The following is a 26469-nucleotide window of genomic DNA, read 5'->3' as shown; positions in this document are numbered from 1 at the left end:
GATGTAAGTTTCTCCTAGCCACTTTGGATGGAACTACGATCAGTAATGGGTCTAAGAATTGATGGTGCAAAAGGTGTCCTTACCCCAAAAGATTCCACAACTAGTGGAATGAAATGACCTCCTCTTAAAAGCTATTACTCTAAACACTGAGTTCAATAGCAGAGACTTGTTCACAAATGATCTGTAGTAATTGTGTTGACAAATTGTGACCAAACCTGCAAGAATCCTACATGTTAGTGTAAACCTAATTTTACAGTAGCTACCTATAGAATGCAGGAGTTATATTTGATCCTGATTATCAAGATGGCTATCCTGCCTATTTTGGTGTCTCTGTCTGCAGTACTACTCAGTCTGCAGTACTACTCAGTCTGCAGTACTACTCAGTCTGCAGTACTACTCAGTCTGCAGTACTACTCAGTCTGCATATAATTTCCTTCTCTGCTTCCTGTGCTGCCCATGGGGTGGCTGCTGCAGCTGGATAGGTGGCTAAGGATACTACTGAAGCATCTGGCTCCTATGCAAAAGCAGCTAAAGAAAATTCTGATCTTTTAACTAGCAAACTGATGTGGACATGGTGTGGCCGGCTAATAGTTTTACTCAATGGGATGCCTCATTCTGCTGCTGGCATTTACACTAGATATAGGTAGTCACCTATCAGTTACAAGCTTTCTTGCACCTTTTCATTTGGAAACAACTGGCCTAGTGCCTGTCTATAAGATGCTAAAAGACATACTGTAATTCATGGTTGATTTTATTCTGCAAAGTTACAGGGAAAGCATTAGCTAAGACTTCTTAGTATAGTGATAATCGGAAAGCTGTTTTTCAAAATGATAGCATTGTGCACAGTTCTCCTTCACTATACGAGCAACAAAGAAAAGCTGCACATTACATATATAGGTAATCCTGCAAGCTAACATGTTATGTATGTGTAAGTTAGACAGTTTATGCCTCCGCCTCCCATTCAATGATAAGAAGCTACTGCTAGCTCAATGCATTCTGTTTTACTTAAAGAGCTATGTAAAAACAGTTAGTTTTGATTACATGCCTTCTGCACTGCTGCACGCTACTGATGTTAGCTCCTAATCTCACATCCTCCTGATTACTTGAACTGTGCATTAGTTGAATCATAGAAATTTTGGTTTCACAAACCTTAATTGGATCTCTGAGATCAGTGCATGCTGAGATGTAGTACAGGTGTTTGGTTATTCAGAGTATATGTATCTCAGCCTTCCCTGGTGCCATCAGCTTTTAAACTACATAGCAAAAGCTAATTACCTGCATCTTTCTTTACGACAGCTGTGTTGTTATCAGTATCAGGATTAAGAAAACACTTTTAAAACTGCAGTACTCCTTTTAAAGGGTTTGATGCTACAGTATGTGCCTTCATCCTTTATATTGCTCACAGTTTGCCTTTCTAAAGACTGATTTAAATCACAGGTCCTATGGTGCCATCTTTTGCCATAAATCATTCTGGTCATTTGATATTGAAGATGTACTGAGTCTCACTTACATACTCTGATCTTAAGAAATATTACACACCCTTGCTCTGCAGTTTTATTTGAAAATGACAAAAAAAGCATGATGAATATTTTGATCACTGTGTAGCTATAACAAGATCGGTGCTTATGGTTTCATACCTAACTACATTTTTTATGAATGCATCTCACACAGGCTAGAGTTTAATGCAATCATTCACTTATTCATAACAGGAAATGAATATCTGTATATTAATGTACTTATCAATATTATTATCCTCCTCTCCCCTTACAAGAATAATAGAGGGTGATAGTAGCTAGCCATGGCTTCTGAGCCTATGTATATATTATGGTCATAGTGATTATATCGTTATCGTGTTCTACTGTATTCAAACAATGCCCCTACAGTAGCCCAAGTATATGAGTGCATGGGGATATGATGGCAAATGATGCAATGTGCATAGGAAATCTGATTGTATAATAGTCAAATCCCTTACTATGGTTCCTGGGAGATGAAGCTGATAACGCATTTACAGTAACACATTTAAAAGACGTGCACTTAGCGGCATGGGTGGGTATTTACCTTGAGACATCCAGTGTCGGAGAGGTACTCACACTACTGTTGACAAACTTTGTGTCAGCCATTTTGAATTAAAATCATTTATGTCATCTGCCATGTACAGTTATTACAATATACTTTGTTCAGTTTTCCAGTGGGAATGTACGTGATTATACAGATGTATCAATATAAAATTTACCATAATCATGATACCAATATTAAAATATTCATAAGGACCATCAAAAAGACAACACCCAAACATTACTAAGACAAGGGACTCCGTACTCACTAAATCCATTAACAGTGGAGCCCTAGTGTATACACCAATAGAAGAACATGCCCTACAAATACAGTGGATAACTGATCAAAGCAATGAAAATCCCAGACATGCAACCATGAAGCAAACCTAAAACTACCAAACACTCATCCCTCACTTAGTGGACAAAAGAAAAACCAAAGGCTTATAAAAGATAATAGCTTCATGAGCTAATTGTGATGGGTGCATCTAAAAGTGGCACGTTCAACCTCACAAATGTGCTGGCCATATACATGAGATTTGATATTGTCATGTTTCTTTAAGACAAAATATAAGAGATGAAGTTGTTGGAGGAAGCAAGAGGATTGAAATTTTACTATTATTCCTTTTTAGAGGTAAAATTGTAATCATAGAGGATCACAGGAACTTCAGAAACTGTCCTTCATAAGTAGGTTAAATGTAGAGTGTACTTTACACGGAGGGTCCTTTATGCACTGCATGTACATGTACAAACTTATTTTCACCAGCTATCACTTAGACTTGCCATAGTTGCCAATTCCAAACTAATGCATATGCACAACCATAGCACTGTGCTTGTGATCCATTTTTCCTCAAATATCAACTCAACAAGTAAGCTGTAGCTGGTGATTACTGTTCTATTAAACACCAGCTGTCAACCGTTTCTTACAGAAATTACATGCAAACCTTTAAACAACAGTAAAAAAAATTCCCCAAAATGGATTTTTTGGGATTTTGAATATGTTATTCTCCATTAAATTTCACACAGAATGATACCAAAACTTCTTTTATACCATTTTTTTCCGGGTACATGACTTTTTTTGCATTTGACTACCGGACTAATAGACAAACACCCTGTTGAATCCTGTGCTTCATCAATTTATTGGTAAATGCCAAGCCTCCTTCAATACTAAGCCTAAAAATGCATCAAAATCACAACACAAATGGAACGCAATTGCACCGCTTAAAGAACGCAACACAGACACCGCTTAAAGAACGCAACACAGACACCGCTTAAAGAACGCAACACAGACACCGCTTAAAGAACGCAACACAGACACCGCTTAAAGAACGCAACACAGACACCGCTTAAAGAACGCAACACGGACACCGCTTAAAGAACGCAACACAGACACAACAGGAAGTTTTTGGCCACCACTGTACTATACAGTACAGTGGAACCTCAGTTATCCAAATCGCTTGGGACTAGGGGTGGTCCATACGTAAGTCTGAAAAGTCTGTACAGTATCTCTGAAACTGTACCATAAAGAATCCAGATAAGTGAGGTCCTGATAATGGAGGTTGTGCTGTATGTAGATGCTAGAACAAAAATACCTGTAAGTGCTGAATAGTCACTGGTTTATTATACTAATAAGATGGCTTAAAGGCAATTTGCTCATCAAGTGAAGACATACACACAAGTGTAAGTTCCTATTGTTCAGGTAGTGGCAAGTATCATATACATACATACATGTACCTACCCGAATTCAGCACAAGCTAGTATTATCCATTGGTAGGAAAGAAACTGATCTACAGTATGTGCACGCATATTTCACTTTGTACAGTAACTTTTGTGTTGTTCATATAGGAAAGATACGCTACCATGACAGATAATCCTTTTTTATATGGATCTCATTACTCAGCGCCTGGATATGTCCTCTTCTATTTAGTACGATTAGGTGAGTATGTATGTGGATGTGTAGTTATGTATTACTGTACATGGATGTGCTATATGTGCATAATCTTTGTAGTACCCAGACATCAATTACATGTACCAATAATTTTAATACAGAAGGTCTACATACACTGAAGACACAAACTGATAAAGAAATATGTGTTGTTGGCTATAGCTGTATTGTGTTTATTTCACACTGTAGTTCCTGAGTATTTGCTGTGCTTACAAAGTGGGAGATTTGATCATGCTAATCGGCTGTTTCATAGTGTTGCACAAACATGGCAGAATGTCCTTAATGATAATGTTGATCTAAAAGAAGTTAGCTGACAACATATCACAATAAACACAGGGTTGAAACCTCAGTGTTACTGGCCTACAGACATTTCTTACAGTTTGAGTAATTGCTAACAATATCCTCTGTTTCTGTTCTTGGGGCTGGTGCTTAAGATCAAAAACATTACTCCATTAAGACGCTTATATTTAATTATCAAATCTGTAAGTGCCATTCTCTGGAGGTCTATACTACAGCTTGTTGCATTCTTCTTTAAGATTGCCAGTTAGTGACCTGCTCTGAAACCTCATGAGCATGTAAACTTAGATTGCCATCTGGCATGATCAAACTTTCTTAATTTTTTTACTGTTCAAAATCTTGATACAATGGTAAGGAAAGTAGCAGCCTGTAGTGTCAGCAAGTACAGTAGGTACAAAGTGCATTAGTCTCCCGTAACAACTGGTTGGCGGGCAATTCATTGTCACACATGAGACTCCAAACAAATTGTGACCAAAAAGTCTCAGAGAATTAGATGACCAGACCTGGTTTCAACCCTGATGTATATACACCCCATGCATTCACTATTTGTTCTCTATTTTATAGAGTATTCCAGAGTTTTATCAACCTCCTGGAGATTTTCTGTTAAACAAAAAGGTAAGCAGTTCTTGCTTTATTTTATAGAATTATTTATTTGTATAAATGCACTGTATAGTTACAGCTGTATGCGTACCATAGCATACACCCCCTGTACATTCAGTCACGCATTTACCTGTACACGTACATATACTATTTATGCCTCAGTGTGCACTGCTTATGTATATATGATAGAATTGTTAAATTAGAAAATATTTCAATAGAACTGTAACAATGTAGACATTATTTGTATACTTGTACATGTAGGGTATTGATTTTGGTATACGTAGTGATGGTGAAAAGATAGATGATGTAATTTTGCCACCTTGGGCTTCAAGTAAGTAATGTATGCATCTACTGTAGTAACTGTACTATATATATACCCTTTTGTGTGGGAGTTCAAAGGTGCCAGTCATTGCATAACTAGTGTATTACCCTGGCAATACTTGGAAAAATTGTTTGGACGTATAGGGCTATGGTATCCACCAGTTCAAAGATATATGGTACAGTTTTATTTGTTATATTGAGTGCCATAATATACTGTAATTATAACTTTATATTGTGAATTTTTGTTTCAAAGAGTTTTAGGCTGAGTGGTATACTTACTGAGACCAATATTATATAGTTATACAACGGGCATCAGTGCTCTGCCTGATATAAACGCACGAGCCTGAGGGCCGTCAGGCCTGAAGGCAAGTGCGTTTATACAGGCAGAGCACGAGTGCACATTGCATAACTGTTATGTACCACTCACCTAATAGGTGGGGAGAGTCTCACAAGACAGCTGTAACACTTAATTATAAAGGCCAGGTTTCTAACATCGATTGTGGGTAACCAAGCTGAACGTTGCGATGACGTTCCCTCTATAGTACTGCAGCCACCTGAGATATTGAAAGCTAGTATGCTATGGGTTGTATCACTAACCTGCATTCGCTGTTCGACTCTCATCATGTAGTGCTCAGCATGCCAGCATGATCACTCAATCGCCATATAGGCTAAGCACCAGACTAATCGCCATAGTGATTCTCTCGAGCGAAAAAAAAGCAGCTAATAGACGGTTTAAGTAAGCAAAACCTAACTACTAAACGATACTAGTCTAATTCTTACTATTCACACTAGCTAAACTCGAATCTGGTGCATGACAAAAACTGGTTACCACAATCAAACGTAAAAGTGAGTATTATTTAGAATATAATAGTTTTATTGAGTCATTGTCAAAGTGGACTACAGTTTAATCTGGGCTAAGATGGCACCAGACTAGTAAGGTGTATAAGTACGTTATATATATGTAGACTAGAGTTGTGGCCACCGCATTGGCTTTTTCGATCGCCATTGGCTGCTTGGTAAACATTATACGTATTGGTGATGTTATGGCCCACAATCGACCTTTACATATCAGGCTATAAGTGAGGTGTCGTTGTAGCGGTCTTGGCTGCCGGCACTTGTGCATTGCTGCACAAAACCGCGGCCAGTGCAATATCTGTATATTGCACTACGGTCGGTGCATTATAACGTATAATGCACTCATTGCAGTCTGCAAAACCGCAACCAGTGCGTTATAAGTTATGATGCACTTGCTGCGGTATGCAAGAGTGCCATATACAAATTATGGCACTGGCGAGGCCTTTGAACTTCCCACGCAGAGTGGTGCATAAGTGCATATACATTATGACAAAGCATAATCGTTTGGCTGATGCATGGGTGTCATACACACCACAAGTAGTAGTCCCATTGCATTTAGTAGTTGTTCCATTTGCATTACATATATATTTCACAAATACACACACACCTGTATAATGCGAATACTCCATTCAAAGTAGGCTAGAGGAATTCCAGGGGAAGTGTATCATCAGCAATGCAAATGCAACACTAGCAAAGAGGAGTGTATGGTGGCACAGAGTATAAGCTACAACAGTGCAGTGTAGCACTAATGTATTGCATTCCTCATGAATCTTTTCTCATCCCGAAGCTTGACTTTCTTTGAGGGATAGTTTTGTAGCAATGGTACGTAGTTGAGTAATAGAATTGTAATACTTGTGTACCTCAACTATATCATTTAACACAAATGATATACTTGTATGATCACATTATCTAGACCTGAGAATTGCAAACACTTTTTAAGCTACGTATGTGCGTACCCATGCATGTCTACAGTAGATGTGTAACATACTACCACACAATTATTTAACATGTTTTAGATCCTGAAGACTTCACCTCTAAATGTCAAGAAGCACTGGAATGTGATTATGTGTCTAGTCATCTCCATCACTGGATTGATCTCATATTTGGATATAAACAAAGAGGGAGGGAAGCTGTGAAGGCTGATAATGGTATTGTGAATATATGGTGTAACTACATATACAGAAAATGCATAGTTATGAAATTTGAAAGTCTGTTTGTGAACTCAATATAATGCGTACATTTTATTTACACACTCCACGTAGTTTTGCAGAATTGGCTTTCAGTTGGTGAAGTTTAATAGTATGGTTAGCCAACTTTGCAAAGCTTATGAGGAATCAAAGAGTGTACTATTCATTCCAAGTGCACAACATTAATCTGGCAGCACAACAAAATCGTAGTGTGTAAGTCTTTTAGGTATACAGTAAAAACTAGTAGCATTGAAACATTTCGAAATGGTTTGTGCCATGCATTGGTACAGCTTAAAACCTTTGTCCAGATGTAAATTCGCATATTTTGTGTTCCTGTTTTGGGTGTACTTTTGACAACTGCTATAATTACAGTTGTATGTTGAAGCTACAGTAAGGGATGAATGGTTGAGTGCACCAATTGATCTAGTGTGACTCAGTGTATCGGTTAAAATTTTTGGCTCAGACCAAAACTGGCATGTACTGTACAATGTAAATATAATCTATAATATAGCAACTGAGATAGCAACACAAGTAATGTACATATGATGCAACTGCCAAATTAACGGATCAGTGTGTTTGTGTGTGTGCGTGCTTGCGTATGTGTGTGCGCGCGCGTGTGTGTGTGTGTTACTAAATCCTTCGAGCACAACCATTCATACAGTACAAGTATATCCAGCCATAATCGTACATACATGCATACAGTACTTACATATTGTACAGTAAAATTATGTGCTATACTACTTACATAATGTACATTTTGTATAACAATAATTTTTATTTTAAATATGTTATCGTAATTGTCTCATTCTGTAGTGTTTTATTACTTAGCATATGAAGGAACAGTAGACTTAGATAAGTGAGTACAGTACTAAAACTTGTGAACTAGATTTGAGCTTATTTGTTATATATTTTAAATTTAGCATCTAAGGCTGTCTGTTTTATGACCATTATGAGACATACAGTACATGTTAAGACATACACTTTCCATAGCCGGTATGAAGAAATGCATGGTTTCCAAAAACTGTGCATTTACACATTACTACAATGTATATGCTACATGTACACCTAGCTTGGATGTCGTACTGTATGGTATCATTCATGCATTGACAATTGTATCATTATTGATAACTACTAGGATTACTGATCCTGAACGATATGCTGCACTTGAACAGCAAATCAGAGAATTTGGTCAAATTCCAGATCAACTTTTCACTACACCACATCCTCCAAAACATGTCAAAGTATACGCATCACACATTTATTACAATAATTTGACTGTGTCTTTAACCAGCAGAGTGAACTCAATCCAACAACTGCTTGTGAGGGACAGTTAATCCATGACGTTATTGAACAATGTCAGATTGAACAGTCAAACAGCCCATCAGATCCCACAGCAGCTGCTCCTGCTACAAGTAGTAGCCCTTCATCATCATGGTACAAGTTTGTTGATGTGGTACAACACCACTGTTATAAACTACATAAAGAGTAAGTGTACATGATGTGTTTCATAATTTATACATGTACAACAATTGTAGGGCAGTTACTTCAATAAAATTCTCACCCAATGGAAAAACTGTATTTTCCACATCGCAAGGTTCGTACTGTTTGTTGTTTCATTATTAATTACACACTCTTGTGATTTCATTACTTATTTTGTTGTATTTGCTCATATTTTTGCTTTCCAATTTTTTAGACCATTCCTTAAAGATCTACTCAATTGTTGATAAGGTGCAAAAGAGAAGTGCAAATATTTCTAAAGTTGTAAGTATGCAAATTTGTTGAGTGAGTACGTACAAGATTTGTTTTTAATTGTGTACCAATTGGACTTGATTTTTGTACACTGAGGGTTTCTGTTTCGTGTTATACTCTGTGTACACATGTTGTATGTACAAATAACATCCATGTTTATTATGTAGCCATTGTCGTCCCTTGATATCAATACTGATGGTTCAGTTGCTGTTGTTGGTTCTTGGGATAACAACGTGTATGTACATGTTGCCATTTATTTGTACGTATGTGTATACTATGCATGTGTTTGTTACCACATTGGTACCTGCCTTCGTGTAGGGCTATGTTGCATGGAATTAACCCATAATTTCTACAGTACATATTCTATGATGCAAGGTACAGGGTATTTAAAGTGAAAGTTCAGGAATTTAATTAACAAACAGGTGCACACTTTCTATATACACCCTGTAGTACTCATAACAGAACAGTTAGAATCTTCATTACAAGCAGAATAAATCTTAGATGGTGAACACTACTCGCTTTAACACATGCATCAGCTGACAAGAAAATTGTTGGATTCCATCAGAAGTGTAGACAGTCAGACAGCTCTTTTTAATGTGGTGGTCCACAGTTACTGGACTGGACTAGGTTAATTAAAATACTTTCTTGCCCAAAAATATTACCCAAAACCAGCCTCACTTTTCCTTCATAACAACTTAGCAGTGTTGGTTAGACATAGCCAAGCCTAAAACTGCCTTCAGACCGTCCAAAAAGTTTCTGTAAAAATTTTAAAGATTTCTGAATTTTCTACTAACTGACTAACTAAAAGCTGGTTTCCATATAGCTGCAAATTTCCATATAGCTGCAAACTTCCTACGTCATTGCCTGTATCTATGGTAGCCTGCGACTGTAACTGAGTAGTTTGCTACACGTCTACATTTTTCCATATTTTATAAGTTTGGCAATCTTTGGAAACAACCCTGGCAGCAAAGGTACACCTTAATTTGTTACAACATAGCACATTACAAGTGTTTTAGTGACACTCTACGAAGTGTGGTATACTTGTAGGTATCAAGCTTGGCTTCTTCATGTTGAACATTGTCAGCTTTTGCCTGTGGTGTTTGTTTCCACTAACAAATTGTCCTGCTTGCAATTCTGGAAGAGTCGGGAAGGTTGAACCTCTCACAACTTTTACGGTGGTTGTGGCACAGTTGTTGCAATGCCCTCAAGGTATGTTTCCAACTGAACATGTAATGCCCCTGTCAAGACCCCAGTAATAATCACAGGCGGTTTGCAGCTCTATGGAAACCAGACTTAACTAACTGATGCCTTCAGCCAACTATACAGGCTTAATTTCTTCACTGTTCAACATTACTTCAGCTTGAGACGTGCCTTTTCGCCAACTGCAGCAGCTACAGTGCATGCATCATTGACTTACCTTTGTCCTCCTTTGTGTCCCATTTCTTTCTCTGCCATGTAGATGTTGATTTGTGGTAATGCCTAATGGCTTAATGCCAGCTGACTGTCACAAGAATCATATGTAATTTTCATAGTGACTGGATTAATTGTATAGACTCTTCTCATACTGTCTTTCATTTGTAGTACTGTATAATGACCGGAACAAATCTGAAAATGAAGTGGAATGGCCATACACAATAATTGATTTACAGGGCACACGTTAAGTCACTCCATCTGGCTGGCAGTCTTTATTCTACAAAAATACACAAACAAATGTAAAAGATTTTTTATACTAGAGTAGGGATCATGGGAATAAAAGCAATGAAACAAGTGCAGTTATACTACTAGACATTTAATCCCTACTTCGTTCAATGGTAATGTGGCTATACCCTGTACATGAACATGTACGTATATGACTAAACTAGGAATTAAAATTCCTACTACATGTAGTATAGTTGCAGGTGTAGATGACTTACCTTGTTCATTGTTTTTGATTTGTATGCTTCCTACTCGAATATAAAATTTCTAATTTTTCTTTATACTTGTACATGTACCACCCAAATACATGTACAGCTGCAGAAGAAATAGTAAAGTACTGTTATAGTACATAACTCAAAATGGTTTTGTGATTGGTGAATAAAGTCCAGTGATGTTTTGTACATTTTTGCAATAGCTATGCATATTCAGTTGATTATGGAACAATAGTCAATACAAATTATGCTCATGATAATTCTGTGACGTGTATCTGTTGGAAGAAGAACATCTTAGTTACTGGATCATTGGATTGCACAGTAAAGGTGTGTACGTACTTGCTAAATGAATGTGCTGTATATGGTTATATACTTTAATTTGCCCTTTAAGGTACATAAGCCACTAAAAATATATATTTATATACGGAAAACACATGACGTTTAATTAATAACTGTTCTGGCAACGAAACTGTTATGTACTTACAGATATCAACAGCAAAGCATTTAGTACTCTTTCTCTACTTGTTTCACAGCCTTCCTAGCCGGATTTCAGTTGAAAATTTATCCTCGATTCACAAAAATTGCCAGTAGCTTACTGGAAGGTTCCACTCATGAAACTGACAACAAGGCAACTAATTTCTCAAAACCGACACTGTTAGAACATTGCCACAGTAGACCATATCAATTTGTAGGCCAACAATTAAACTTTCTACACGACTGGAATCTACAGAGTTCACAAACCTACTTTAGGATAATTTTCGTCTTAACATTACACGGGTTACACCCCTGTGTTTAAACCATCATATCAACATTGCAATTGGTGAAACTTAATTGCTCACTTTATGACATCAAAATCTAATCTGACATAAATGTAGTGAACTGGGTCGATTATTACCATGATTTAAAAAAGGACACTTATTCAGGACACTACAACATGGTCCCAATGTGTCTGAAATAGATCCACTGTATTTTTAGTTGACAGTACTATTTAGTAAATATAGGCCCTGTACACTGTACATTACTGGTGTATTTATGTAGATATGGGAAATATCTTCAACTGTTCAAGGAGGGAGCATGGCCATGCCCATCCTGAAGGTACATGCATACATTGTGAAGAATATGCAGTATATACACATGTTGTGGCTCCCTTGGACTGCATGTTGCTGAAGGTCAAGTCACAATTGTGTCTGGATTATTCAGCAAGATTTTAGTGACAAGATTCTGACTCCCTGTGTTTAATGGCTTTGTCCTTCTCATAAATCTCTAGTGGAATAATGGAATATATAGCAATTCCATTGCCAATTGGTGTGTATACCGTATTGCTTTGAGCATACGAGTACAAGTATTTTAACTGGCATCAATTGTTACTGTACATATGGCGTTGTATGTGCTAGTGTAATTGATGTTGTGTAGTTCGGTAGTTACTTGTGATACACTACTAGCAAATTATCTATTAAACCTATGTGTGTATACGCTTGTACAGTATGTATATAAAAATTCATTGTTTTTGTATAGGTTGAGTTTGATTATGAAAATGAGGTCAGTAATTCAGTACAGTGTATATCATTTAATTACTTTATCGTTAGTTGTTACGTGAACCTCTATACATGCATAGTACCACGTTTGTCTTGTGTTCACAGCCATTTTTAAGTGCGTGGGCATAAAAAGAAGGTCTGGTGACATTCACCAGTATGTTGTTAGCAAGAATTTCGTGACATTTTCCCCTGGAAGAATTTTCATGTGTCCTTAGCAATAGTTTCGCTATCTCAAGTGCTATTGCATCATTTTATGCACCAACTGTTTTGATTGGTTCTGCCAGAATTTAGGCAGTGTTGATAAATAGTGATGAATGTTACCAAGTGGTTTTTTCCATGCCCAGCACACAAGGAAAAACAGGCGAGACAAGTCACATGTGCACCTTTCAAATTGTTTTTTTTTTCCAGTCTGGCTTTAGAACTACTGTATGCACTGTTAGAATATGGCCTAGGGATATACTGTACTGTACATCTGTAGCTTGTGTACATTTAATACTTCTTCTTGAATGCTGTATGTGTACACTCGCTATGTAATACTCTCCACTATTTTACTGTAGATTCATTGCTTGGATATTGATACTGAATGTAGAACTGTTGCCGTGGGAACCAGCCAAGGTATGTTATACATGTAGGTACCTGATCGCAAAAAAATTGTGATGTACACAAGTTGGTATATAAAACATAATCGCCATTGATTATATTAAAATAACACATTATATACACCTGTATGCATACAGGTAATATTGCTGCTTGGAGCATTGAAGATGCTGTGAGAGTATGTGAATTTGAAGGTGAGGATAACCATTTTACATGTACATGTTTTGTGATCTTGGATGAAAAGATAATTTAGGTTTGGTAACTGTATTTAATCAGTTAATAACCACGGCCACTAGCAAGGAAAACGGTGCGGGTACTATGTGAAGGCAGCTACTATGAGCTTGTGTGGTAGTAGCCATCAGCTAAACTCGTGTGGCCAGACCACTTTTTTTCTCTTTGTCATTGGGTAGGGGAAAAAGAAATAGCGGTCTGACCATGCTGTGTCGTTTATACAGATTTACATTGCTGTACGTGTATACAGTGTACAGTGTACAGTGTACAGTACTTGTCATATTTTAGACTTCAATAGTCAAACCCAATCTGTAACCTTTTCAGTACAAGCCCAATTGGGTTTACATGCAACTTCACATTCCTTGCCTAATCTGCTGTGGTTGAGATCATCTAAGCTGTAATATGGCCTAATTCACCATTATTACTTATTATGATTAAGGTTGTATTTTAAGCTGCTCAAGCTATGGAATAAAGTGTTGCATGCATTTTAAGTGAATACTGTATCTACTGTATTCTGCAAGGTTTGGTCCCTATACTTTACTATAGGCAGGTATTGTTTGAATGATCATTAATACAATGATATGTAGATTGTGAAGAATGCTTCAGTAGTTACAACACTTCATTTACAGCCATACAATTAAGTATCACAGTACTAATCGTGTAGTCTATCAAATTTTGTGTTGTTATTATTGTTTTACCCAGATCATGTTCCACATACTGTTCATCAAGTGTCATTCAACAAAGGTATGAGTAATGTTGTGCATTGTATGTATAGTATACATACAAATCTTCAAGGGATGTAATTTTGTGGATAAATGAGGGTAACAATTTGAAATTGGCAATCACTCATTATAGATGTAGTTATGCAATGGGCACAGTGCTGTAGCCATAAAGGTGTTTGTGAGGCTGGTTTCTGGTCAGTATTTTTTGTAAGAATGTACGAACCTCCATGATCCCTAATATACAGTACAGTACCATCGTACTGTATTCCACCTATTGGGTAAGTTGCCATAGCAGTCTTACAGTGTAGCTGCCAGCACTTGTACGTTATTGTACAAAACTGCAGCCAGTGTATATTGGATTGTGGTACAGGTCGGTGTATGTATTAATACACTTGTTGTGGTCTGTAAAACTGCAATGAATCCATTATAAGTTATAATGCACTCACTGTGCCCATATAGAATTTATGGCACTGGCATCACCTCTGAACTACGTATGTAAAGTGGTGCATTTTCTACATGTGTAAATGACAAAGGATGAGGTTGACAAACAAATTCTGAAATAAAGCTGTGTGATAAATTCACCAAACTGCTTTGCATGCTGATTTTGCAAGCTTAAGTCATGCCAAAACTTTCAATACTATAGGGCAGTGGTGTACAGTAGCTAAGGGTGGTGTTATTCATAATTGATTCACATAGTACGCATGCGCAGGCTCATTACACACACATATACCTAATATCTCCCTCCCAAAGAAAACACATACGTATGTATACACAGAAAGAAAACATAGCAAAAAAAAACCAAAAAAACAACTTAACCCTACAATCAACTCTAAAAATCATGTGCATTAAATCACTAAGGTTGGTTACCTTACTTATTGTACTCATAGTTTGGCAAAGTCCTTGAATCTTGCTGGTGTCTTGATAACCCTTCCTGATCTGGTTGACTTAGCTGGGGATTCTGCTGCAGATAAATTTTCTTGGTCTGCATTTGTCACTGTTGGCAGCATCTCTACTGGTTCCTTGGTCTGTTCTGGTGGCAGCTGGACTTTTTGTGTTGTCTGGAACTCATTGTGTGACTCAGTCCTCTGCAACTCAGCACCTGATGCTTCAGAACTTGTCATTGCCTTGGGTGATACATCTGGCAGTTCTCCTGTAGACCTCAGAAATCTACGGTTTCTTCTCAGAAGATGACCTTGATCTGTTTTAACTAAGTAGGAATGTTCAGCAGCTTTCTTTACTATGGACACTTTACTTCAGGACCCAGCTTTATCAAGCGGCTGCATGCGAACAGTATCTCCCACTTCTAAGGTTGGCAATGGGTGAGCACCTTTGTCATAATATGCCTTAGCTTTCTGTCTGCGGTACTCTATGTCTGATGTAACATTAGTCACTACCTTTGGGTGCAATAGCTCATTTCTGGTTGGGAGCAACGTCCTGGTTCGGCGTGACTGCAGCTTTTGAACTGGGCTTGAGTTGATTCCCTCTGAGGGTGTGTTTCTCCAATTAAGGATGACAAGGTGCATATCTTGATTATCTCCCTTGGCCTTTTTAATCAGTCTCTTAGCAATCTTTACTGCTGACTCTGCCTTCCCATTTGCTTGACTATGGTATGGTGAACTTGTGATGTGGGTAAACTCCCATTCTCTTGCAAAGTTGGCATATGTCTCTGCTCGGAATTGTGGGCCATTGTCGGTGAGGACTGTCTCGGGTATACCAAAACGTGCAAACTGAGATTTGGAAAGCATCACTACCGTGTCACTTGTAGTGTCAGGAAGCAAGTCTATCTCCCAATAGTCACTGAAAAAATCAACTGTGATCAAGTAGTCTTGGTTGTCTACTGTAAACAGGTCTTGTCCAGCCATCTGCCATGGATAAGAGGGTATCTCGTACACCTATATGTCATCAGTGGTTCTTTAGGTTGCTTCTGTAAAAACTCATTACACACTCTGCATTGACTGACTAGATGGCGTATCTCAGCAGTCATTCCAGGCCAGAAAATTACATCTTTGGCACATCTTATGCATGCCTCTGGTCCTTGATGGGTGTTGATCTTTTTTAGCATCTGTGATTGCATACCTTGTGGAATGACAACTCTAGTACCTTTGAAAATCAGACCATCTTGCAGTGTGAGTTCGTCCCTGAATCCCCAGTAACTCCTGATGTCAACCGACACTTCCTCTCTTGTGTCTGGCCACCCTCGTTGGATGACACCAGCTAGCATCTGCATTGTTGAGTCCTTAGAAGTTGCCTGTTTGATCAGAGTTTGCATGGTCTGCTGCATGCAAAGATACTGGCTCTGATATACGTAGCTGCTCAATGTCACTAAACAGTTTACTTTCCTGCTGTAGTTGAAATAATTGAAATTCTTCTTCTGACTGGGGTTTGGAGTCAGTGAGATACGCTCTGCTGAGCATGTCTGCTATGAACATTTTGCTCCCTGGGTGGTACTGTACCTTTAAGTGGTACTTTTGTAATCGCATTAGCATTCGTTGTAAGCATTTGGGAGCATTGTATATTGGTTTATTAAATATCGGTACTAGAGGCTTGTGGTCTGTGTCCACAGTGACACATTCTCTGCCATGAAGATACTGGTTGAAATGTTTGCAAGCAAAAACTATAGAAAGACCTTCTTTTTCAATCTGTGCGTACTTTTTCAATCTGTGCGTATTCTTGATAGACTTCTGGATGCAAAAGCAACAGGTTGTCCTTGTTGTAACAGAGTACAGTAGCTCCAAGCCCCTTTTGGGATGCATCGCTCTGTATGGTGACTTCCTCTGTGACATCATAGTAACGAAGTGCTGGTGCGGTAGTAACCAATTGCTTTATTGTGGTAAAGGCAGTATCCTGGCCACTCTGCCAATCAAACACTGCATCTTTCTCTGTTAGATGTCGCAAAGGGCCAACCACCTCAGAAAGTCTTGGGAGGAAACGTGAGAGATAGGTTACACAGCCCAGCAGTCTTTCAACTCCTTTCTTGTCACCAGGTTTCGGCATATCAACAATGGCTTTCACTTTAGCAGGATCTGGACTCACTCCCTTTGCAGTAAGACGATGCCCCATATAGACAACTTCACTCAGGCGCAGTCGTAATTTGTGCTTGTTTAGCTTCAAGTTGCTGTCCCTTGCTCTTTGTAGCAGACGTCGTAGATTAGCATCATGATCTTGCATGTACTCTTCTTCAGTGGAGCCACACCCATAAACCAATATGTCATCTGCTATCACAGCTACAGGGGGGGGTGTACATGTACTCCAGGAAGATCTTGACATACAACATGTATGTGGCGTTGAAATTCCTCTGGCGCCGATAAGATACCAAATGGCATCCTCAAATACCTATATCTCCCAAATGGTGTCCAGAACGTTGTCAAGTAGGAGCTCTCTTCGTCTAACTTGACCTGATGAAAGCCATCGCTAGCGTCTTATACAGAGAATATTTTGGCATTGGACAAGGCAGGGAGTATCTCATCAAGGATAGGCATTTGATACTTGGGTCGCGGATTGCCTTGTTAAGATCACGGGGATCAATGCTCACTCAACTTTCCTGGCTTCTTGATAGCGACTAAACTGCTTATCCACGGTGTTGGTGTAGTTACTGACTGTATGATTCCTTGTGCTGTTAGATTGTCCAGTTTGACTTTTGAGTTGCTGTTTGAGGGCTACTGGTACCCGTCTGGGAACATGCTGCACTGGTGGCACTGATGAATCCAATTCGATGTGATATTCTCCATCTAGACATCCAAGCCCCTCAAACACATCTGAAAACTGCTCTATTAACCCTGGTGAGCTTGTTGCATGATGAATTGGATCCATCTTAATCACCCCTAGTGTTTCACACGTCACATCTGACAAAAGAGGCTTCCGCGTATCACCTTAAAGTCAAGACTATAGGTGTTGTCGCCATACTTACACTGAGCTGTGTACTCTCCTAGTGCTGGTACTAGGCTTCCGTCATAGAACTTTAGCCTTGTATTGCTTGGCTGGAGAGCTGGGTCACCATTTTGCTGTATGATGGAAACATCACGGTGTGCAATCACGTTGCATGTTGCTCCTGTGTCTAGCTGACAGTCAAGGGCTACGCTTCCATAGTCACTGACAAAATCTAGTTTGGCAAAGTACTGCCCTTTCTTGTTGTGATGTACAACTCCCACCTGTTCTATCATAAATGCTGATTCATCTGAGTCTGTTGATACATATCATTCTTCAACTGCTGCCAGTGAGGCTGCTGTTTTACTTTCTTGAGCTTTTCTCCTTCTGCACACAGACTGAAAGTGATTTGGCTTTCCACAGTGATTGCAGTTTCTCCCATACGCCGGACAGCTGACACGGTCTACCACATGTTTGCCTCCACAATATTTGCACACTGGTGCACTTGATGGTTCCTTGAGTTTATGGTGTGGAGTCGGAATTTTACGCTATCTTTGTTGTCGATCTTTCCCAACTGCATTTATTGGGACGTCCTGATCCTCAGTAGCTACAGCTGTAACTGTTTAAGTTGTTCAAGTGTTCGTTCACTGATTCTTAGTGATTCCAGAGCTGTTTTTAAATCACACTCCTGCTGTCTGAACAACCGGGCTCGTGTTGCATTGTCTCGACACCCAAGTACAAGTCGATCTCTCAGCATCTCATCATGTAGACCTCGAAAGTTGCATGTTTCCGCTAAGCGCCTAAGCCGTATGATAAACTGATCAATCGTTTCATTGGGTTGCTGTTGTGCCCCGTGAAAAACAAAACATTCATATAAAATGTTTCTAGCTGGCTCAAAGTAAGTCCCTAATTTAGCTACTGTAGCACTACTGCTGGGTCCTTTGTGTCAGTCTCACTGAGGTCAAGACATGCTAATATTTGTCCACATTCCTTACCCATTATGGTTTTCAATGTAGCAGCTTGAATTGGCTTTTCTTTCTTGTGTAGTTCTGTTGCCGTCACGTAGTCTGTGTAGGCCTCCTTGAATATCTTCCAGTTCGTGACGGCGTCCCCAGTGCATACCATAGGCTCTGGTGCTGGCAGCTGGTAGTTGGCCATTGTATTAGCTCTTTCAGCCGCTTCGCCTGTTGTCTCTTGGTCCTCCTCCGTCGCTACAAAATGTACAACACACAGTACTGTAAATGTTTGGTCACTTGCTTTTCGGGGTACCGTTTTAACTCCACGGTACCAGGATGACTCGTTTGTGGTTAATAAGTTCTTCTTAGCGGGATGGCCTCTCCGTTACAATTTGTCAAAGGATTTATGCGAAAAGTTCGTCCACTTCTGACGCCATGTTATTCATAATTGATTCACATAGTATGCATGCGCAGGCTCATTACACACACATATACCTAACAGGTGGCATCCAAATTTTCCTAGGACAGCAGCACCCACTCGCCATTGAGAGACAAGTAGTGCATACCTGCTGTTGTAAATCAGCAACTGATATTGAGATAGGCTCAATAATTATATTACAAGTACACAGCATCACGTGATCCAAAATTTAGGTGGGGAAGAGAGGAACACAAGAAAGGAGGGGAGGGGATCCAGTCTATATTTTTTCATTTCCAGAATACTGAATTGTGAGTATATGACACTGGGCACGGATTCTTTTGTACTGTAAGTAATCAACCTAAAGTGATAGATGAAATAAATTCTCTGGTGTTAGGCCAGTGGATTGGAGATAAAAAATTGCAATTGGTGGCTGAATTAAGCCATACAATTACATGTATCTCAACAGTCAGGCTGGAGTATAAAGAGTTGTGTACATGTACAGATGAGTAAAAGAAAACAGTCTTCATTCAGCTTCTGTATCCACATTCATACAGTAGCAGTGAAATAAGCTGCAGGAACAGCAGCGTAGCATATTATTAGTTAGCTAGATACATTAATGCACTTTTTGAAACAGTTTTTAAATGTATGTGGAGTCCACTAATTATAGGGATGGACTCACATTTTGTGCTAGCGGTGAAATGTCTAGGTGAGTGTGCCCACCTATCCTTGAAGGTCTGGCTACGCCACTGCTCCAGAATATTTTTGGAAAGGACGTATACACTGTGTGAGAGTAGTGATTGTTGGCAATCTAGAATATCTATCACTATTATTGATAGCAATACTCATTTACCATGTAGTTGATGTTGTGAGAAAACACTGCTAGGCTCAGTCTGAAATAAAATTTTTAAATGTGTCTCATTCTATAGTTCCTATTGTAATTTACAGTAGGAAGCCATTTTCTTATTGTTTTGTGTACCTTTAGTGAATGAAGTCAAAACGGCACTCTCTGGGTATCTCCTTGTATTACTTTGCAAAAATTGGTCCATATACACTGTACATCACACAAACATTTTTTTCAGTCAGTACATTACACCACTATGTAGAGTTGTTAGACAAAGTGCTATGTACTCCATTCTTTTTATCTACATGACAAATAAACAGTTTACAAGTGTTTCTGGTATTAAGTGCAGGAACCATACGTGTGCTTATGTTTAATTGTGAAATATGCCATAAAGTAATGTCTTATGTTTTTGTACAGATGGTACTATGTTACTAAGTTGTGCAAGTGATTTTACCATTAAACTAATGGATATCACTAAGGAAATCATTATAATATCCTACTCTCTGACTAGCATTGTAAGGTACGACATATGTACAATACATATATACAATACATATATACAATTACATGAATTTGTATGCTTTACTGTACATGCATACATACAGGCTTGTATGGTCACACATGTTCAACCAGCAAATTTTATTTTATATGTCCAAGTACACAAAAAATTTTGAAATTATTTTCAACTAGAGTAGGGACCATAACACATCGGTTTAAGTACTGAAACAAGCTGGAGTAGTGCATGATATTAAATCACAGTAAAACAATAAGAAGTGTTATATCCCTACTGTTTTTGTTGACTTAACAAAACAATTATTATGACTGGTGAACCCACGCAAAGAAAGAAGTCAATTATCATCAAAAAGTGAAGTATCCATTATGCTTCGTTGTCAGCTATGTTACACTGAATTACAAATCAAAAACTGTTTGAAAAGCACCTCTGCAATCAAAGTAGCCACTATGAAAAATACAGACAATTTCCGTTACGAAGGGAAGACCACCAATCGACATGTATTGCTAACAATGGTACACAAAGAGGACACTGCTCCCTCACCATACTATTACCCCTACCACACTTACAACACTGGGGTTGTGCCACACCAAACGTGGGCTACTGTTTATCAATGTTACCACTAACTCTAGGGTTGTGCCACACCAAACGTGGGCTATTGTTTATCAATGTTACCACTAACTCTTACATAACCATACACAAATCGTAACTCCTACAAATTTACACTTGAAATGACAGAGTGGGGGCTTAGCTCAAAATAATAATAAAAAGAAATAGTAAATTTGTGACTGCCAAGCCCAAGGCAGCCACCAGGAAAAACCTGATAGGCTCTTTTTTTTTTTTTTTTTTGCCTACCAGGATAAACCAAAAATTGAGCTCCACTCATGTATGCATGAAAATCAACAAAATATTTAACAGTCAATTGAGCTTCCTCCAGCTGCTGGTCTGCTCAGTCCACTACCTACATAAAGACAGTCAAGGAAAAAACAACACGTCAGCATTATTCCAGGGAGGGAGGGGTAACCCACTCGTGTATGAACACGTGGGGTAGAGTGAACTTTAACACCTGTAACAACCCTTTTAAAGCCTACAGTCACGTGAGAGAGGCTCACGTGACCACCAATAGTATTCATGCGGGAGCTTATTTTCTGTCTAATTCATTGCATTCAACCGACAGAAAATACATCTCCCTCACCATACTATTACCCCTACCACCCTTACAACACTGGGGTTATGCCACACCAAACGTGGGCTACTGTTTATCAATGTTACCACTAACTCTAGGGCTACAAAGAGAGCGTTGGACACCAAGGATTACATTATAAATCCAGCTGTCTGGTAACAGACAATCTGCGCTCCACTGAATCATCTACATAGCCATCCTTGGCTTTCTCAGATTTCCATCGCCCATGGTGTTTGAACAATCTATCTGGAACTCCCACATTGGCGGCCATAGTTGCTCCGCCAGCTCGCAGACTATGCAAGCCAAAATCTGTTGGGTTATACCCAAGTTTGCGGATCTTGCTCTTGAATTGCTCCCACAAACACGTATAACTAATGCTGCCTGACTCCCGAAGACGCTCACCCATTTTGGACTTGCATATAGGACGGAACACAAATCTCTGCTCCTGCAGCAATGTACCAGACCTTCTCAAATAGTTCTCCAAATAAGTAACTGGACAGGTTGCCTTGCCACTCCTTGCAATAATCACCTCGTCCCCTTTCCTCAGCTGGTCTGTTTTACTATGGAGAATCTTGATCACCATGGCATCTTCTCTGATAGAAATATCACTGGTTTTGAGTTGAATTAACTCGCTGAATCTGAGGAACCCTGCAAAGGCAACAAGACATGCAGTGGTTAACCGCATATCAACCAGAGTGCCACTCTGTCTAGCATCATCTACCATTTACTCCAGCATCCTAACAGTAGCAGGACCTTTCTTATGGACTGGCCTAGCCAGCATTCTCTGTAACCCTTGCAAGGTAGCTTTTACCAGTGGAGAGCCCACAGGGGACATCGACCCTGCAGTGGAGTGTATCCACGCCAGAGCATTACAAGCCTCCTCTGCTGCTGACTTAGACTGCACTGTCTCACCTATATGTTGGAGATACACTGTACAATGCAACATGGGCTTCCTTAGCTGGCAGCACTGGTAACTGATGCTGAACTGCCCAGGATTTCCACCTCCTGAAGGCTCCCAAGTATTTCTTAGTAGTAGAGTCTGCTCGACTATGGAGCAACGTGTTAGGAAGCTTTCCAGCCAGCTCTTGCAGTGTAGGGTCCCGTAGCTCCCTCAATTCTAGCCAAGGTGCTTGTGAGAACACATCTGCAATACACAAACAGACATCAGTGAATTCCAGCATACCACCCCCACATATTTCTCCATTAATTTCTACATAATGATCCCAAAATTACTATCCAAGATCAAAGCCTTCCATAGGTTAACCTAATTGAGTACTTTCCTTGATCAACCCCTTAAAATGACTCCCGAGTAACTTTTATAATGTCCTATGCCTAAACCCAGTGACTGCTTTTAAGATGAACACTAACACCCCAGGCTGTGACCGTCCTTAGGTCAAAACACCAGCACTCCAGGCTGTGACCGTCCTTAGGTCAAAACATCAGCACTCCCGGCTGTGACCATCCTTAGGTCAAAACATCAGCACTCCAGGCTGTGACCGTCCTTAGGTCAGACATCAGCACTCCAGGCTGTGACCGTCCTTATCAAGACAACAGCACTCTCGGCTGTGACCATCACATCAGCATTCAAAGCTGTGATGTCCTTAGGTCAAAACATCAGCATCCCAGGCTGTGACCGTCCTTAGGTCCAAACATTAGTACTCCGGTCCAAACATCAGCACTCCAGGTTGGCTCACAAAGAAAACACACACACACTCAGCTGTGATCTTGCTTAGGTCCGGAACTAGACCCCCCCCCCCCCCCCCCCCCCATAGTCAAGTTGAATATACCTGGTAGTTTCAACCTGAAATGAAGACCCTATTGCATATAAAAATAGACTACCAACTAAGCCGTAAGGCCATAACTGTAGTATTTGGTACACCCTTGAACAAATTACTTCCTGAGCGGCCTTCTATAAACAGGCCCTCAATTCTGGGGAGCTCTCTAACCTCTTTCACAAACTCTGCTGGATGGACCCCATCAGGGAAAATCAAAGGCCATAAAGGTGCCGAGACCCATCGAGGAATAACTAGTGTCCCCTTGGCCCTTGTTACTCTGGCATGCTTCAATAGTCTGGGAACCAGGAACAGCAGGGGGCACCACCAGTTGGTATCATGGCCCCAGTCACATGTGAATGCATCAATGGCTTCAGCACCCGGACAGTAATAACGAGAGTTAAATCTTGGGACTTGGTTATTACACCAATCCGCAAACCTATCAATAGTATGTGGGCCCCACAGTCTGTCTAGTTCTTTGAATACCATAGGGTTCAGTGACCAGTCGTCTTAGTAAGTGATTCTACTAATGTAGTCCGCTATCTCATTATCTGCCCTAGGTATCCACTCTGGTTCCTGCCGGATTCTGGCTCCCACTGAGGTCTCAAAAATTGCCAGTGCTTCCTGCTGTAGAATAACTGCCACCTAATACTATCCTCACCACATTTTGATTATCAGTAAACCACCTAACTCTTTCATTTTGTAGCTTTGGACCAAACGACTCCAGGACTAGTCTGACTGCTCTAAGCTCTCGCCATGTAGAGCTTTGCTGGGCCTCTTCCCTGGACCATTGGCCATTGGCAATGAGGCCCCCATGCTCCACCGTGTACCCACCAAATCCAGTATCACTTGCATCAGAGAACACTACCCTGACCGCTGATGGTTTGGGCCATAAGTTTTGTCCATTAAACTCCCTTATTTTTGCCAACCATAACTTTAATTCACTCTTAGCTTCCATGGAGAGCGGCAATTGTGCACACCATGATCTTCTAGCATTCAGAACTGTATATATAGACTATTTTTAGACGCGCAACTGGCCCTATGGCCATTGACATGGCAATTAATTTACCAATTGCACTAGCCAACTTCCTGGCTGGGACAACAGGCTTCTCTGCTAATGATTGTAGCAGCTCACATGTACTCTCCAACTTTGAATCTGGTACTACCAGCTTACCCAATTCCAGGTCAATTTCAAAGCCTAACCAAACTAGTTTTTCCACAGGTGTCCACTGAGATTTAGCCTCATTGATTACCAGGCCAGCATTGCTCAGGTCATCCCGTATCTGTCTACCCACCCTTTCCGCCAATTCTGTGCCTTTAACTGCCACAATACCATCATCTAAATACAGGACAACCCTTAAGCCTTGGCCTCTCCAGTATCCAATAACAGTTTAGTGAAGGCATAGCATGCCGAGGACAGACCAAAAGGCAACACTGCAAAAACATAATATCGGGTCTTATCCTGCAACTCCCATGCGAAACCCAGATAAGTTTGGTGTGCTTCAAATATATCCAAATGGTGGTAACCAGATTTCAAATCAAATTTCATCAAGAGGTCCCTTTTTTCAAACATTAGCATGGCAATCCTTAAGTCCTCATATTTAAAATGATCCTTACGTAAGAACTGGTTTAGGTGCCTAAAGTTTAACACCAATCTCCGCTTACCCTCATGGTTTGATACCACTGATAGGGGACTACACACCACTGGTTTTAATTGGACCTCCCGTACACACCTATTATTTAGCAGCTCCTGTATACTCTCTGAAACAAAATCAAGGTGGTCCAAGGTGGACTTATGGTTACCCTGCTCAAATGGGGTTGGCATGTAATGTAGCTGCAATCTATAACCACTTTGAATCCAATCCAATAGGCTCACGTGACCACCAATAGTATTCATGCGGGAGCTTATTTTCTGTCTAATTCATTGCATTCAACCGACAGAAAATACTTGTACTGTAAGTCCCTGAAGAATGCATTGTACGTACTGTGTTATGCCAAAAGGCATGTGTCTGACTGAAGCAATGTCAAACAGTGAAAAAAATCAAGCCCATAACATAATACATTCGTTGCCTTGAAAGAAGTATTATACACAATGCGTGTTTTTGTGGTGACCTTACCAGGTGTCAGCACTGGATGATGAGGTAAGTAATAGGTCCTGGGGTGGTTGAAGGCATGTAGCCTTAGCCGTTATCAAGTTACGCTTGTCTAAAGGCATCAGTCAGTCAGTCAGTTACTCAGTAGTCAGTCACTAGATAATTCCGTTTACAGTGAACCTCAGTTACACTGTATCCGAACCCAAATGTGTCTCAGGAAATGGTAAAAGTATTCAGATAAGTGAATAGTTCAGATAACTGAAGCCATACATTTACTAGATGAATAAAAAATGGAAATAGGGATTGCTGAAAAAGCCACAAAACAAGAAGGGATCGCTGGGGTGGTAATTTAAACCACAAATCCTATTTTGACTCTCTGTCATAAATCTTTAGTTACATGCTCTGTCATTTTGAAGTGAGTCAAAATAGGGATTTGTGGTTTAAATTACCACCCCAACGATCCCTTCTTGTTTCGTGGCTTTTTTCAGCAATCCCTATTCCCATTTTAAAATTTCCAATTTTTTATTCATCTAGTTTGTGTACTTTTTGTTAATCCAGTAATGGCTTATGAAGGAAACTGTTGTGAATAGTGTAATTTTGCATTCTGCATAGTAACACCATCAACATTTCAGTACACACATGAAACTGATCAAATTGCAATGTGCATACAGACTGAGAGTCTCCTAATATGAGCTACAGTTTACATTACTGGTGCATTTAATAGCTGTCAAATTCAGTGCAATGATTGTTGTTATATACTTGACTGCATTATTAGAGTATTTATATGAATGCTCTATTAGAGTATTTAATCTGGATAACCCGCCCACGTACAAT

At 39.6% G+C, this 26469-nt stretch overlaps 1 protein-coding gene and 1 pseudogene across 2 annotated transcripts in view; one reads left to right on the top strand and one right to left on the bottom strand.

The window, feature by feature from the left end:
- LOC136265014 (protein FAN-like) overlaps positions 1 to 26469 on the top strand; it is a 51169-nt gene that overhangs the window by 22674 nt on the left and 2026 nt on the right. Inside the window, exons 15-32 of one of the 2 annotated variants that reach the window (XM_066059772.1) lie at positions 3897 to 3987; positions 4186 to 4301; positions 4858 to 4908; positions 5155 to 5224; positions 7086 to 7217; positions 8070 to 8112; positions 8392 to 8497; positions 8551 to 8741; positions 8792 to 8850; positions 8950 to 9017; positions 9173 to 9240; positions 11116 to 11239; positions 11951 to 12007; positions 12428 to 12451; positions 13005 to 13062; positions 13185 to 13238; positions 13978 to 14019; positions 20494 to 20596. In XM_066059772.1, coding sequence (XP_065915844.1) covers positions 3897 to 3987; positions 4186 to 4301; positions 4858 to 4908; positions 5155 to 5224; positions 7086 to 7217; positions 8070 to 8112; positions 8392 to 8497; positions 8551 to 8741; positions 8792 to 8850; positions 8950 to 9017; positions 9173 to 9240; positions 11116 to 11239; positions 11951 to 12007; positions 12428 to 12451; positions 13005 to 13062; positions 13185 to 13238; positions 13978 to 14019; positions 20494 to 20596 — 1457 coding nt within the window. Of the gene's footprint in view, positions 1 to 3896; positions 3988 to 4185; positions 4302 to 4857; positions 4909 to 5154; positions 5225 to 7085; positions 7218 to 8069; positions 8113 to 8391; positions 8498 to 8547; positions 8742 to 8791; positions 8851 to 8949; positions 9018 to 9172; positions 9241 to 11115; positions 11240 to 11950; positions 12008 to 12427; positions 12452 to 13004; positions 13063 to 13184; positions 13239 to 13977; positions 14020 to 20493; positions 20597 to 26469 lie in introns of both variants that reach the window. The other variant, XM_066059771.1, reaches the window with a different exon arrangement.
- Positions 20956 to 23431, bottom strand: LOC136263971 (integrase/recombinase xerD homolog; annotated as a pseudogene).

The sequence above is a fragment of the Dysidea avara genome, chromosome 8 (assembly GCF_963678975.1).
Source record: "Dysidea avara chromosome 8, odDysAvar1.4, whole genome shotgun sequence".
Taxonomy (NCBI): Eukaryota; Metazoa; Porifera; class Demospongiae; order Dictyoceratida; family Dysideidae; genus Dysidea; species Dysidea avara.
This window is presented reverse-complemented; position numbering and strand designations above follow the sequence as displayed.